At 34.4% G+C, this 12,691-nt stretch overlaps 3 protein-coding genes across 5 annotated transcripts; 2 read left to right on the plus strand and 1 right to left on the minus strand.

The window, feature by feature from the left end:
- The first annotated feature begins 298 nt into the window (after positions 1-298).
- LOC9305993 lies at positions 299-2,115 on the plus strand. Its single transcript, XM_021019307.1, has one exon. The coding sequence runs from the start codon at positions 517-519 to the stop codon at positions 1,780-1,782; it is 1,266 nt and encodes a 421-aa protein (XP_020874966.1). The 5' UTR covers positions 299-516; the 3' UTR covers positions 1,783-2,115.
- Positions 2,116-4,902: 2,787 nt separating this feature from the next.
- Positions 4,903-7,358, plus strand: LOC9303944 (dihydroceramide fatty acyl 2-hydroxylase FAH2). Of its 3 annotated transcripts, none has more exons than XM_021018294.1 (7): positions 4,903-5,075; positions 5,862-5,983; positions 6,157-6,249; positions 6,338-6,534; positions 6,629-6,734; positions 6,834-6,980; positions 7,075-7,358. In XM_021018294.1, the coding sequence occupies exons 2-7, from the start codon at positions 5,933-5,935 to the stop codon at positions 7,192-7,194; spliced, it is 714 nt and encodes a 237-aa protein (XP_020873953.1). In that variant the 5' UTR covers positions 4,903-5,075; positions 5,862-5,932; the 3' UTR covers positions 7,195-7,358. The 3 variants fall into 3 exon arrangements, with proteins under 3 accessions (XP_020873953.1, XP_002867872.1, XP_020873952.1); XM_002867826.2 differs by having other exon boundaries at positions 5,905-5,983; XM_021018293.1 differs by lacking the exon at positions 4,903-5,075 and adding an exon at positions 5,112-5,345 and having other exon boundaries at positions 5,905-5,983.
- A 61-nt stretch (positions 7,359-7,419) lies between these two features.
- On the minus strand, positions 7,420-9,212 carry LOC9303945 (berberine bridge enzyme-like 22). Its single transcript, XM_021018292.1, has one exon. It carries the CDS (start codon positions 9,106-9,108, stop codon positions 7,516-7,518), a length of 1,593 nt encoding a protein of 530 aa, XP_020873951.1. The 5' UTR covers positions 9,109-9,212; the 3' UTR covers positions 7,420-7,515.
- Positions 9,213-12,691: the final 3,479 nt, after the last annotated feature.

The following is a 12,691-nucleotide window of genomic DNA, read 5'->3' on the forward strand; positions in this document are numbered from 1 at the left end:
TAATAGAATTTTTGATTCGAATTTGAATTATTGGTTCCGGTTTCAAATGTCAATGTACAAATAAAAATAGATTATTGATATTTTTGGTTCTATCAAATTTTGGTTTTTTTTTTGGTTCAGTAGAAAGTGTTAAATCTTAAAATTTGACAAGTACAGTTGTACATATTTAACAAAAATGGAAATAAATAACAAATTTTTTTAACAAAGAGAACAAAAAAAAAAAATAAAGAATTAAATAATTGGTTAAGGCACGCGTCGTCCTGTTATGTCTTTTTAGCGGTTTCTTCATCATATCTCTCTCTCTAACCTTCACTTTCTGCGCAAAGCAGAAAGAGCTTTCTTCTTCTCCATTTATTGCATTTTCTCTCCAAATGTCTAATTAATGGTTTTGATCTTCCAACCAGATCTTCTTCTCTATCTCTTCGACAAACCCTTTTTTCTGGGTTCTTCGGAGAGGTGATTTATCAAAATTAAAAAAACAAAAAGGTCTTTCCTTTTTTTTTCTTTTTCTTCGCCATGCCTTTACCTTGGAAGAAATCTAAATCTAGTCGGATCTCTAGATTCGTATCAGACCTTCAACAATCTCCTAAACATGGTGGATCTCTCGTTGTTGAAACTGGATTCCCAACTTCTTTAATCGATCTCTTCGTTAAGAATCGCGATCGTCTCAAAAAACAATCTTCAAAACGTAACAACAAGAACAACAAAGCCCAGACGACGGCTCAGACTCAAACGGTTCCGACAAAACGGCGTGTTTTGTCTCCGCCTCCTCCTCCTCTGTCTTTGCAGCGTCGTATGTCTCTTCCTTCGAAGCTTGATCCAGCTTTGGTTACAGAGGATCCTCCTTTGGTGAGTAAGATCGAGGAAAGTTTTATTCCGGAGAATAGACATGACGGTGAAGACGACGGTGGAAACGGTGGTAATCGCGGCGGAGGAGGAGGAGGGTGTGTTTTAATGGTGGTGGTGTTTAAGGTTTTTATGGTGGCTGTGCTTGCCTTGAGCACGAAGAAGCTCGCCGTGGGGATCACGCTCTCCGCTTTTTCCCTTCTCTTCCTCGAGCTCGCGGTGGCGCGTGTCTTCACGTACCTGAATCTCTGTCCAGACGCGCAGATTCGGATAGATTCATTGATCGATAAACTCATAGGGAAGCGACATAAAGAGAAGCTAGAAGAAGAAGAAGAATCGTTATCAACGCCTGACAGAAGAAACAATGTCTCGTCTGAAATCATCGAAGAACCTAGAGAGGAAATTAGAGTCGTTCCTCAATCGGATTCGTCGACATTGGAGAAGGCTAAACCTTTGGTGGAGGAGAAGAAGGACGTGCAAACGATAAGAGATGTTGTGTTTAAGACTGAGAAAAGCAAAAGCGCGAAGCTGAAATCAAAGATTGTGAAGAAGATTGTTCCAAAAAAGTTGAGGAGTTATAAGAAGAAGAAGAAGATGAAGATCAAAGAAAAAGAAGAAGAAGAAGCTGAAGTTGAAACTGAAGAAGAAGGGTCTGTGACAGAAGTATCAAGCTTGTTTTCAGATGAGAGAATCGGAAGCGAAATCTCTGAGAGAGATGATTTAAGTTCGAATCCGCCATTGTTAGAGAGTTGTACAGAGATTGAAGAAGAAGAAGAAGAAGAAATTGGATCAAAAGGGGATCTAACGAAAGCGATGGTTCTGATAGTGATTATTCTTGTTGGATTGTTAAGTGGGAAAGTCTTTGCTATTGGTCTGACACTCTCTTGGTGTCTGATTCTCACAGTGTTCTGCTGCAAATCTCAAACCAGTCTCTGAGACAGAGGAAAAATAAAAGATTCAGACTTTGGGTTCTTTTTTGTTTGTCTGTGTCCGTGGCAGTGGTGGGCCTTAGGAATCGCCGTTAGTTGTTGACGGTGACGGTGTTGACGGTAGAGAGACGGTGGAGGAAGTGTTGTTGTTGGGTGGTTGGCAGTTCGAAGCTATAACAATTGGTTTGCTTATGAAACTGTAAATTTTTTTTGTTTTAACAAGAGTTATTATATGATGGTCAAAGAGTCAAAAGATGTTGTGTTAAAAAAAAAAAAAAACTGGTGAATATATTAAAAAATGGTCATAATGTTGATAATGAAAGGGCAGAGCAATAACGTTTGTGTCGGCCAAAAAAGCACTAACTTGTGGAATAGTTTTTGTAAGTTTGTTTGTGGCGATATTGACGGAGACACATGATGACATGACCGAATTTACTTAGTCGTGTTTTAAAGACAGATTTATTCGATTTTATTGACTTCTTAAAACATTTGATACGTTCAAGATAATCTTGGTTTTTTGATATGGCGTATTGTCTCGGATTTGTCATCCCCGAATGAATCGTGCGGCTCTAGCATTTCTTTTGTCTTCACTTTCATAAGTGTTTAATCAACTTTCCGAAATTTGAATCCAATCCTTCTAAAAAAAAGTAACTTTTAGAAAGAGGATGTCGAAAGTATAATAATCTTGAAATAATTTGGTAGGTGATCTACAAATGAATGAATGATTATTCTGAAAAAAATCACATTCTTCAATATTTAAGATTGTTTTTATTAAAAACCTAAAAATATGTTGAAACTGCATGACTTGTTGCTTCTTTTTTAGTTTTTGGGTTCAACCTCTTTCGCTTGTGGTTTGAAATCTTTTGTTTTGTGCTAGTACTGTTTTTAGTTTCCCATCAATAGGGCTTAGCTTCCGGAGAAATTTCGTCTTCCGCCGGTTTTGATTCCGAGAACTTTCATGTCGTCCGCCTGCTTTAGTTTCCTTCTTTTGGGCGTTGTATTCCATATGGGTTCCATTTCAAAATCATTAATAAAATTCTAGATGAAAAAAAAAAAAATGTTGAAACTGCATGACTTTTCTGAAAAATTGCGAGTTGCAAATTTGTTTTTACAAGAATGTAACAGAATATAATGGAACGAAGACAAAAAAAAAAAAAAAAAAAAAAATTCAATAGAGATAGTTGATCTAGATTCGTCAATAAGAATCTCAACGTTTGTACACAAATTTTTCTTGTAAGTTCATAAATGTCACACTATTTTCTATGTATTCGGATTTCAAATACTCCTACTATCTTACTGGTAAGTGGTAACTAAAGAAAATAAGAAAGAAGATCTAGTAAACTATAGCCATGATTGAGCTACAAAACAAGAAACTTGGAGCTTATATTAAGAAGATTGCATATTCCATGGTGAATCGTATCTAAGACAAGTATCTTAGTTGTGGACATTTAAGAAGAAAAAGAAAAACAAAGTCTTTTTTATTAAAAGGGTTTTAAATAAGTACTAATGTTGTATACGAAGGAATTGCATTGATTAATAATATATCAACTTAATTGAAAATTTGAAACTCCCTAAGTGCATATGCTAATATTTATATAGTGGAAAGCCTCATTGTTATATCATGGCTACCATTAAGGTTTTTGGCTATGTCTAATAACTCATATATTTAAGCAATTGCTTTCGAATGATACCTTAGTTGAGTAGTTGAACGTTCCCAACAGAGGTAAAGGGTATAAGTCCATATGCGTGTCCACATATGTATTTCTTTGCTCATATAAAACAACACATCACATCCAAGTCTGTATCGATGAACATTTTTATTCTGTAGTTTATTCGATGACATTTAACTCCTATTCTATAGTTAGATTATTTTTATTTGGCAATCCTTAACTTTCAATTAATTGTATTAAGATACTGTTGAATTTTTATTATGACTTCATGGTTAGCTAACTCACAAAAAGGTTCAAAACTTCAATTTTAATTTTTGATATCAGAGTCTACAATGACTATCTATTATGGATGTTTGATTATTTATTTATTTTCTTTATGAACAATGAGAAACGTTAGAAACAATAATTTCGTAATAAGGTAGAGAGATCAGTAATAGAGTTCTCTACAGAATTTATTCATCTAATCTTTGGTTGGTGATACTTAAGCAAAAGTCCCTTATTCATAGACTCATAGGCTCATAGACACATAGTAGTAGTAGTCATAGACTCATGCTCCATAGAGAAGAGAAAAAACCTTTCTCTGAAAGTGACAAGAGATAGCTTCATGAATCATCATATTAATTAATGGACCGACCAACCCTATGATCAATGTTGGCTAGCCATACTTTTTTGTTTTATTTTTCGATTTTCCAAAATACAAAGCGGCTCTGTGATTTGGTGCTGAAGAGGCTTTTAGAAATGGGCGAATTGCAAAAATAACATTTTCTGATAAATTAATTAAGAAAATTAAAACTATGGGATTTAAAAGGTAGTAGTAATTAACCACAGAGAATAGTATAATGACTAAATTTGCCTCTTTGGTAGTGGTAATGATAATGGTTGTAGCGGTAGTGATAATAGTTATGGTAGTAGTAGTGGTGACGATAGTGGTAGGCGGTGGTGATGGCTGGCGGATGAGGCGATTCATTTAAAAAAAACGGTGGTGGTGGCCGGCAGTAGTGGTAGTTTGTTTAAAAAGAGGTAAAAGTGTATTAATATCCATTATACACACAATAATAGTATAAAATATTTTTTCAAAAGAGGTAAAATTGTATTAATATGCATTATACACACAATACATAATATCACTATTTTTGCTTATTCACTTAATTCATAAACTTTGGTGGTTTTATTTGAAATTTTCTATTTAGAAACTAGAAAAAGTGTCATGTGTTTTCCAAAAATTAAACGTTTTTTTAAATAGCAAAATAATTTATATCTGTTCTATATATACAGTTGGCGTGTTCTCCTAGAAACAACATAAATTTAGAAATTACTCTTTTGATTTTCTTTACAAGACAATTATTAATTTTACAACTTTTTTAAAATAGTAAATAAATTGTTTTATATAGTAGTAGAAAATAAAAGATAATGACCTTTGTTTGTATACTAAATATTTTAATGGCTAAAACAGAAAAAAAAGAAAGGAGAAAACGTGGGCCGAACATTATCAAGAAAGAGATTCAAGCGAAGCATATAATCCCACCCTTTCTGGTGACAGAGTGTTGTTTGTTTGTTTCCCTTCTCAATTGGAGAGAGTAAGCGAGTCTCTTACGCCGAGAGAGAGAGGCTTGTTTGTTTTTCCTCTAAGGTAATAACAATCCTCAGATCTCTTCTCCTCAATTTCTTCCGGTTTCTTCTCTCAGATTCTATCTTTCTCAACATCTATCTCTTCCCCGATTTATAGATCTTTTCTGCAAAAAGTTCGGGACTTTTTTCGTTAATTTCGAAGAATGTTGGCCTTTTTCTTCGTCTAGGTTTCTGTATCTCTCGTGGGATTTGATGATTTTCTTTTGATTTGATTAAATCCTTCTGAAAGTTTTGTTCTTTAATACATTGTCAAGGTTCTCTTCGTTGATTGGTAATGATGAGAATGTTGCCATCACATTAGCTTTTGTTGGATCATTGACCCTTGATTTGATTTGTTCTTTGTTTGTCTTCTCTTTTGCAAATCGAGCTTTACCAATTCCTCAGATGCCAAATGCAGTCTTTTGTTTTTAGATTCCCATTAAAGCAATAGAGTTTCTGTGGAATCTTTTTTTGATGTTGAATTTGTCAATTTGGATGATGAATTGCACATCTGGTTTAGGGTCTAATGACTCAACTAACAGCTTTATGTTATATGTTATCCTCTGATGGAGGTTTTGTCAAAACTTATTTGTATTTGAATGAGTACTGTTTCAAATGAGCAGAATTTTGCAACACAGTAGGATTATCTTTTGTTGATTTGGGATCGATTTGATTGGAAATTTCTTTTATGAGTTAGCACTTAAATCTTCTAACATTAAGATTTGACATTTTCAATGCTTGTTCTGTACAGTACTGCAATGTTTTGAATCCTGGAACCTTTTAAGAAAAACTTAATATTTCTTTGTAGGTATATACGCATTTAAGATTTTTGCGTTTGGTTCTTCTTGCAGAAACAATCAGTCTCATAAGGTGGCAAAGATGGTTGCAGAACGATACACGGTCGATTTGAATAAGCCACTTGTCTTTCAGGTGATGCCCTCAATCACTTCTTTTCGGCCTAGCCTTTTTTCATCATATTAGATCGACTAGAGAAAGTAACAAATGGAGAATTCTCTGTCAACCTTCAAAGCTGTTTGGTATATTCTTTTTTATATGCAATGCTTATCAATTTACTGATACAAAGAAACTTATATCCTTGTCAGGTTGGTCATCTTGGAGAAGAATATCAGGAATGGATTCATCAACCTATTGTATGCGTAGAGGGTCCTCGTTTTTTTGAAAGTGATTTTTGGGAGGTAACAACTCCGCCCTTTTAAGATTTATCTTCCTATGTGTAAGCTTCCATGTTTTGATTGAATCTTTTTTTTTGGGGAATTTGAGCAGTTCTTGACTCGCACGGTTTGGTGGGCAATCCCAACAATCTGGCTTCCAGTTGTTTGCTATGTTCTTTCAATATCGGCGAGGAAGGGACTTACAATTCCCCAGATCGGTTTAATAGTTGCCTTTGGTGTACTCACGTGGACACTTCTCGAGTACACGCTTCATCGTTTCCTTTTCCACATCCAAACCAAGAGTTACTGGTTAGTTCTGTATCTGTGATTATGTAATATAAAAAAAAAACGAGTTTCATCATGAAGCTGATTCTGTTTCATTTCAAACCCTTTTTTTCTTCAGGGCAAACACTGCACACTATCTTCTTCATGGATGCCATCACAAGCACCCACAAGACGGTCTTCGTCTTGTTTTCCCTCCTACCGCAACAGCTATTCTCTTGGTTCCAGTAAGTATCCATGCTTGATCCAGATCTGAAATCTCTTTCATTCATTCTTTACATCAAAACGGAAACTTATATTGATGCTCTTCTATTTTCCGTTGTTAGCTATGGAAGCTTCTCCATCTGTTAGCTACTCCTGCTACAGCACCTGCTATTCTTGGAGGCATATTGTTTGGCTATGTGATGTATGATATTACTCATTACTATCTACACCATGGTCAACCTAAAGAACCAACCTTTAAACATCTTAAGGTAAGAATACTCATCTCTAAACATCTCCGCTTTTTTTCGCATTCAAACTTATTCCTCTGCATTCCTGATGAGGTTTGTTATATACGTTTTACAGAAATACCACCTGAATCATCACTTTAGGATTCAGGACAAAGGATATGGAATCACTTCCTCTCTATGGGACAAAGTATTTGGAACACTTCCCGGTATAAAGGCCGCCCAGAAGAAAAGCTAAACCGGAATTCTGTTTACCATTTTTCAGAGTGTTGAAAACTCACTGATATTGTGTATTCTGATTCATCAGGTGATACAATGACTGTTTAACTACTGTATACGATCATCTATTCACCAATTTGAACATATTTAGTGGTTTAATATCATTCAAAATTTGGTGTTTTAGCAAATTATATCTTAACAATTCTGAAAGAGATTAAGAATTCCTTTTTGGTTTTAGTTACGGTTTGTTCATCGAAAAATTGAAATCAAATCGGTTTATTCTTATAACTATTACAATTGTAGCAGAAAACATAAATGAATCTGGTTTTGTGTTGAGGAATCAAAACAGAGGAGGAATACTCTGTTCGTTCCTGAAGAAATTTGTGGGATCAATCTTCCCTTTAACCAAACCCAATCTCTTGAAGTTACCTTTGAAATATGTCTCACCCCATTTCCTCGCATCTTCGAAACTCGTATTGATCCCTTTGGTCGAGCCCAAATCAAGATCTCTGTAATTCAAATAAGCTCCTCTCGGTGATTTAGAAACATACGGAGTCATGTAATCGTGTAGCGATCTCACCCACCTAACATGTTTGTTCATCTCCTCGACTTCATTCACTTTCCATTTCACCATGTACTGTATATTATACAGATTCCCTCTCCTGTGTGGATATGGAGACTCTGTTTCTGGAATCTTGCTGATTTTCCCACCCAATGGCTCGAAGATCATCAATGGAGTATCTTGCTCGAGAAATCTCTTGGTTACTTCTTCGAAAACGTTTTCAGGAACGGGTTTTTGAACATAATCTGATTTTGCTTTGAAATACTGATCTTCGAATCTTAGGTCTCTGTTGAGCAAAATCTCTAACGGCTGTCCTGATCTCCAGTTGAAGAACATTATCGATTCGATCCAGCTCATTTCCGAGCAGTCTTGAGATCGTAAACCGAGTTCCGGAAACTTCTGGTTCATTAGGGGAATCAGTCTATCGATTCCACCAAGAAACAGAGTTTGAAATGTTGATTTCACTCTTCTTTGATTCCCTTCTAGACTGTTATCAATAATGACTCTGATGAATAAATCTTCGTCTAGCTCTGATCCTATGGATTGCCATCTATGAACAAGCTTGTTCATGCTCGGTCCCATCGTATGTTGACTTATGAAACAAGTAACCTTTTCAGGAACCCTAGCAAGCTTAACCTTCCATGACAAGACAACGCCAAAACTTGCAGCTCCACCGCCTCTTAGCGCCCAAAACAAATCCTCCCCCATCGTTTTCCGGTCAAGAATTTTCCCATTTACGTCCATCAAACGCGCGTCTACAACGTTATCAGACGCTAAACCGTGTTTCCTCATTATTGTACCGAATCCTCCGCCGCTAATATGCCCGCCAACACCAACACTTGGACAAATCCCTGCGGCAAAGGCATGGATCTTGCTGGTTTTCGCGATTTTGTAATAGAGTTCGCCGAGTGTTGCGCCCGATTGGATCCAAGCGTTGTCGTCTGTGAGGTTGAGGTTGATCGATCTGATGTTAACGAGGTCAACGATTATGAATGGTGATTGTGAGAGGTAAGATAGACCTTCGTAGTCATGACCACCACTCATGGTTCTTACTTGTACTCCAAGTTTCCTGCTGCATAGAATTGATTGTTTGATTTCGGATTCGGTTTTCGGTTTTACGATCAGAATCGGCTTCAAACTGGTGAAATTCAAGTTTAGGAAACTTGAATTTGGAGATGAAGATTCAGAAAAGTCGGTGTAGACTCGGGAATCTGGTTTATGAGTGGTGAGATTTATAGGGTTTTGGAATGTGGAATTGAATTGTTTTGTGGACAAGCAATTTTGGAATTGTTCTCTTGTTGGAGTAGAATAAACAGATTTGACACATTGAACTAAGAAGAGAAGAAGCAGAGATAGAACAAGCTCTCTCATATCTATTTTTGGTTTCTTGTGTTTGAAGTCTCAGACAAAGAAGAAGTAATGTTCTTGATCCTTGTCTGGTTTAGAAAGTTTCTAAAGATTTGTTGAGAAACTGAATGAGTTGCAGAGAACAAGAGTTAATGAGGTTATATAGATTTTCAATTTTGGGATTATTTATTTGACCAAAATATTAAATCAACGTCATTATTATAGGAATATAATACGATTATTTTGACGAGTAGCTAAAACAAAGACGTTAGCTTCGAGTCAAAAGTAGACCATTTGCGAAGTTGATGTGGAATGGTGATCACCATGTACGCGTTTAACAAATATTGCAATTTTTCAAACGTGGAGATAATTATTACTTGATGGAAAATAATTTGGCTCATTATTAGATGTAGACTTCCATTGTTACAAAAAGCCAACCAAAAAAAAATATCAATAATAAATCAGAATTAAAGGGTATCTCCTTTTACAGTTATATCCATTTTAAGTAATTTTGTCAACTTTAGAGCTTAGACTAATGTCTAGTGATTGGTGGTTTGTCAAGAGTCATGGTGTAGCTAGATATTATTACACAAAAATGACTTCTAACAAATTCGAACTTAGTTTAACTCCCAACTAATCATAATATATGTTTCAGAAAAACAAATTCATAAAAATGGATTTTTATATTTGAAATTTGTGTAATATTTTGTATTTTGTCCTTATTAATTAGAGTTAAAATGAAGAAAACATTATAAATATAAAACTCTAATATATAGGATTTAGTAAAAACTAGTTTAGCACGTGTACAAACTCTTTTTTTTGTAATGGATAGTGATGGATTATTTAAATACAAGAAACCAAAGCTACAACAATCTATGAAGTGATTAAAAAAAAAAAAATTACAAATCTTGTCAACCTAAAAAATCCTATAATTTTTTTTACTCTATTAAAGAATTTTTCTCTGACTCACACTCATCAGCATTGTGTTGGAAGCTAGCTTCATCAGATGCGAAGTCACATTGCTCAGTCTTGTAACCAATGGTGATGTTTATAAGCTCCATCTTCCTCTTCTGCCGAGAACATGTCGAGACTACTTGTGTCTTCTTTGCAGATGGCTTCGAGTCTTCATGTATCTCATTTTTTGATGCTGCGTTTTTTTTGTGTACAAACCCTTAAAAGATCTTTTTTTTTTGTGCCAACGATCTTTAATATACATAACTTTATAAAACAGAATGAGTAATTTACAAGTTTATTGTGTCATAGTTTTGGTGATCTTCTGGATAACAATATTTTCTAGATTAACAATATGACTTAAGCTTAAAACCTACACAAACGGTGTAAATTCCACAATTTTATTCTTAGAATACCTAGTTTTTCCTTGTATAAAACTTGTTGTGTTATATACATAACTGGAGCAAATTAAAATATAGTATCAAGTTGCTATTATGAAACAAAGAAAAGTATACGTCTGATTCTCTTAACCTCAAAGGAATTAAAAAATGACGTATTTCATTATACAATTTGATCTCACTATGAGAATATAAATAAGTAATAAAAAATAAAAGAAATGAAGCGTTAACGTCGTCATGCTTGATGTCAACTCTCTGGCATTGCTAAAAAAACGTGTCAACGTTCTTACTTTCTGGAAGTCTTTGATTTGGTGATACATTGAATGAATATATTTATAGTGTTACAAATAGATTCGTTGTTGTACTTCTCTTACAACCACAGACACCTAATCCAAATCAAGATTCATACTTGTCTGGATATATCATAACGAAAACAAGACAACAAGAAATAGTTTATTTTTCATATAAATAAATCACAATTTATTTATTTATTTATTTATTATTATTATTATTATTATGAAGGAAATTTTGCCAAATGTACCACATTTTGGGAAAATCCTAGCAAATATACCACATTTGAAATGGATTTAGCATTCATACCACATTTGGTGTTTGTGTGGCAACTCTTGGACGATTTTGCCCTTCTCTAAGCGTCATGTATGTGTTAGGGAAGGAGCTACAGTAGACGCCGGTTGGGAAACAGGGACAACTTTGTGTCAGAGAAGGACAACTTTGTGTCAGAGAAGGACAACTTTGTCTGAAAGACAACTTTGTGTCAGAGAAGAAGGACAAAACATTGCATTAAATGCAGTTTATATTTACCGTGGACAATAATTATGAAATAGAGTGAATGATGTCCCCCAAGAATAAGTCAAGATCTCTTGATTGTCCATCGTCAGATGATGTGGTTTTACCAGCCAGAGATCTGGATTTACTCGGGGACAACTTCTCTTGATTTTCCATCGTCAGATGATGTGGTTTTACCAGCCAGAGATCTGAATTTACTTGGAGACAACTTGATCTTTATTTTATTCCGCCAAAGAGCCGAAGAAGAAGATCTGGATTTACTCGGGGACAACTTTGTTTTACAAGAGGGACGAAAACGGTTACCAATGCGTTAGGAGAGAGACTGTGGACGGCAGAAAATTCGGAGAGTCTCATCAACCGCAGGGTCTTGTCTCAGTAAGTTGGAGGGTAGAATCGTCTTTTCACATGATGAATGTGGTATGAATGTTAAGTGGACTCAGAAAGTGGTACTGAGCCTAAACTTTTTGAAAAAGTGGTATTGGAGCTAATTTTCCCTATTATGAATATAATCAATATTCATATAATTTATTTATTATGATTATTTTCTCGTTTTTTTTCTCTTATGACATCTGAAGAATTGTTTGTTTTATTTAGGTGGATGGAGGATACTACTCAAAGATGTAAAAATCTTTGGAATAAGAGCATGAATGAAGCCTTAAGAATGATTGTGGTCGTGTTAGTGCATGTACGTGTGCGTAAATACCACAAAAAAGAACGATTGCTTTTAAGAAAAAAATGATCCGACCTTAGAGCATTAATAACGTTGGTATGCTATGAGATTTTTTAAAAGACAAAAAATAATAATATTTTAATTTTGTAATTATATTCTAATATTTTAATATAAATAGACCATTGGTAGAGCTATACGTGTTTTTAGTTTGTAAGAATGTTTCTTGTGTAAGAGTTTTTAGATATTCTCTCTCTTTCTTCTTTTAACTTTTTATTATTTTTCTTTATTTTTATTGCTAAGAGTTATACTAAGAAACGTACGTTAATGGTGTTCTTATTATAACAAAACAAAAACAAATTGAATGCTTTTTTTTTGTTTAACATAAGCTTAAAAAGAATATTGCTAGGGAAATTGAATTTAAACTTAAATTGTATTATATAATATATATAAACTAAACCCAACTAACTATTCAGTTTAAATTTAGGTTTACATTTTTCAGAAAAAAAAAAAAAAGTACCAAAGAAAAAATACTAACACACTGTCGCTGAAAAGAGTGCAGAAAATAAGAGAGACTGCTCAAAGTGATGTATTGAAGACTACTTAATCTGTGGTGTATTAAAGCTTTGAGGAGTTAAAAGGCACCATCAAGAAAATTAACTTCACAATTTTCATGTTTATCTACTTTGACTCTTGGTGTTAAAAAAAAAAAAATCTACTTTGACCCATATCGTGCTGTGTAGATATATGCAAACTGTAATCATAGATTCAGCTTATTTTTAAG

This window comes from Arabidopsis lyrata (assembly GCF_000004255.2).
Source record: "Arabidopsis lyrata subsp. lyrata unplaced genomic scaffold ARALYscaffold_7, whole genome shotgun sequence".
NCBI classification, from domain to species: Eukaryota; Viridiplantae; Streptophyta; class Magnoliopsida; order Brassicales; family Brassicaceae; genus Arabidopsis; species Arabidopsis lyrata.

Excerpts from the sequence above, each read along its gene's own strand:
- LOC9303944 (XM_021018294.1), top strand. The coding sequence starts at position 5,933 with ATGGTTGCAGAACGATACACGGTCGATTTGAATAAGCCACTTGTCTTT. Across the intron at positions 6,735-6,833 it reads CAGCTATTCTCTTGGTTCCA|CTATGGAAGCTTCTCCATCT; the intron begins GTAAGTATCCAT and ends TTCCGTTGTTAG. Across the intron at positions 6,981-7,074 it reads CAACCTTTAAACATCTTAAG|AAATACCACCTGAATCATCA; the intron begins GTAAGAATACTC and ends TACGTTTTACAG.
- LOC9305993 (XM_021019307.1), top strand. The coding sequence starts at position 517 with ATGCCTTTACCTTGGAAGAAATCTAAATCTAGTCGGATCTCTAGATTC.
- LOC9303945 (XM_021018292.1), bottom strand. The coding sequence starts at position 9,108 with ATGAGAGAGCTTGTTCTATCTCTGCTTCTTCTCTTCTTAGTTCAATGT.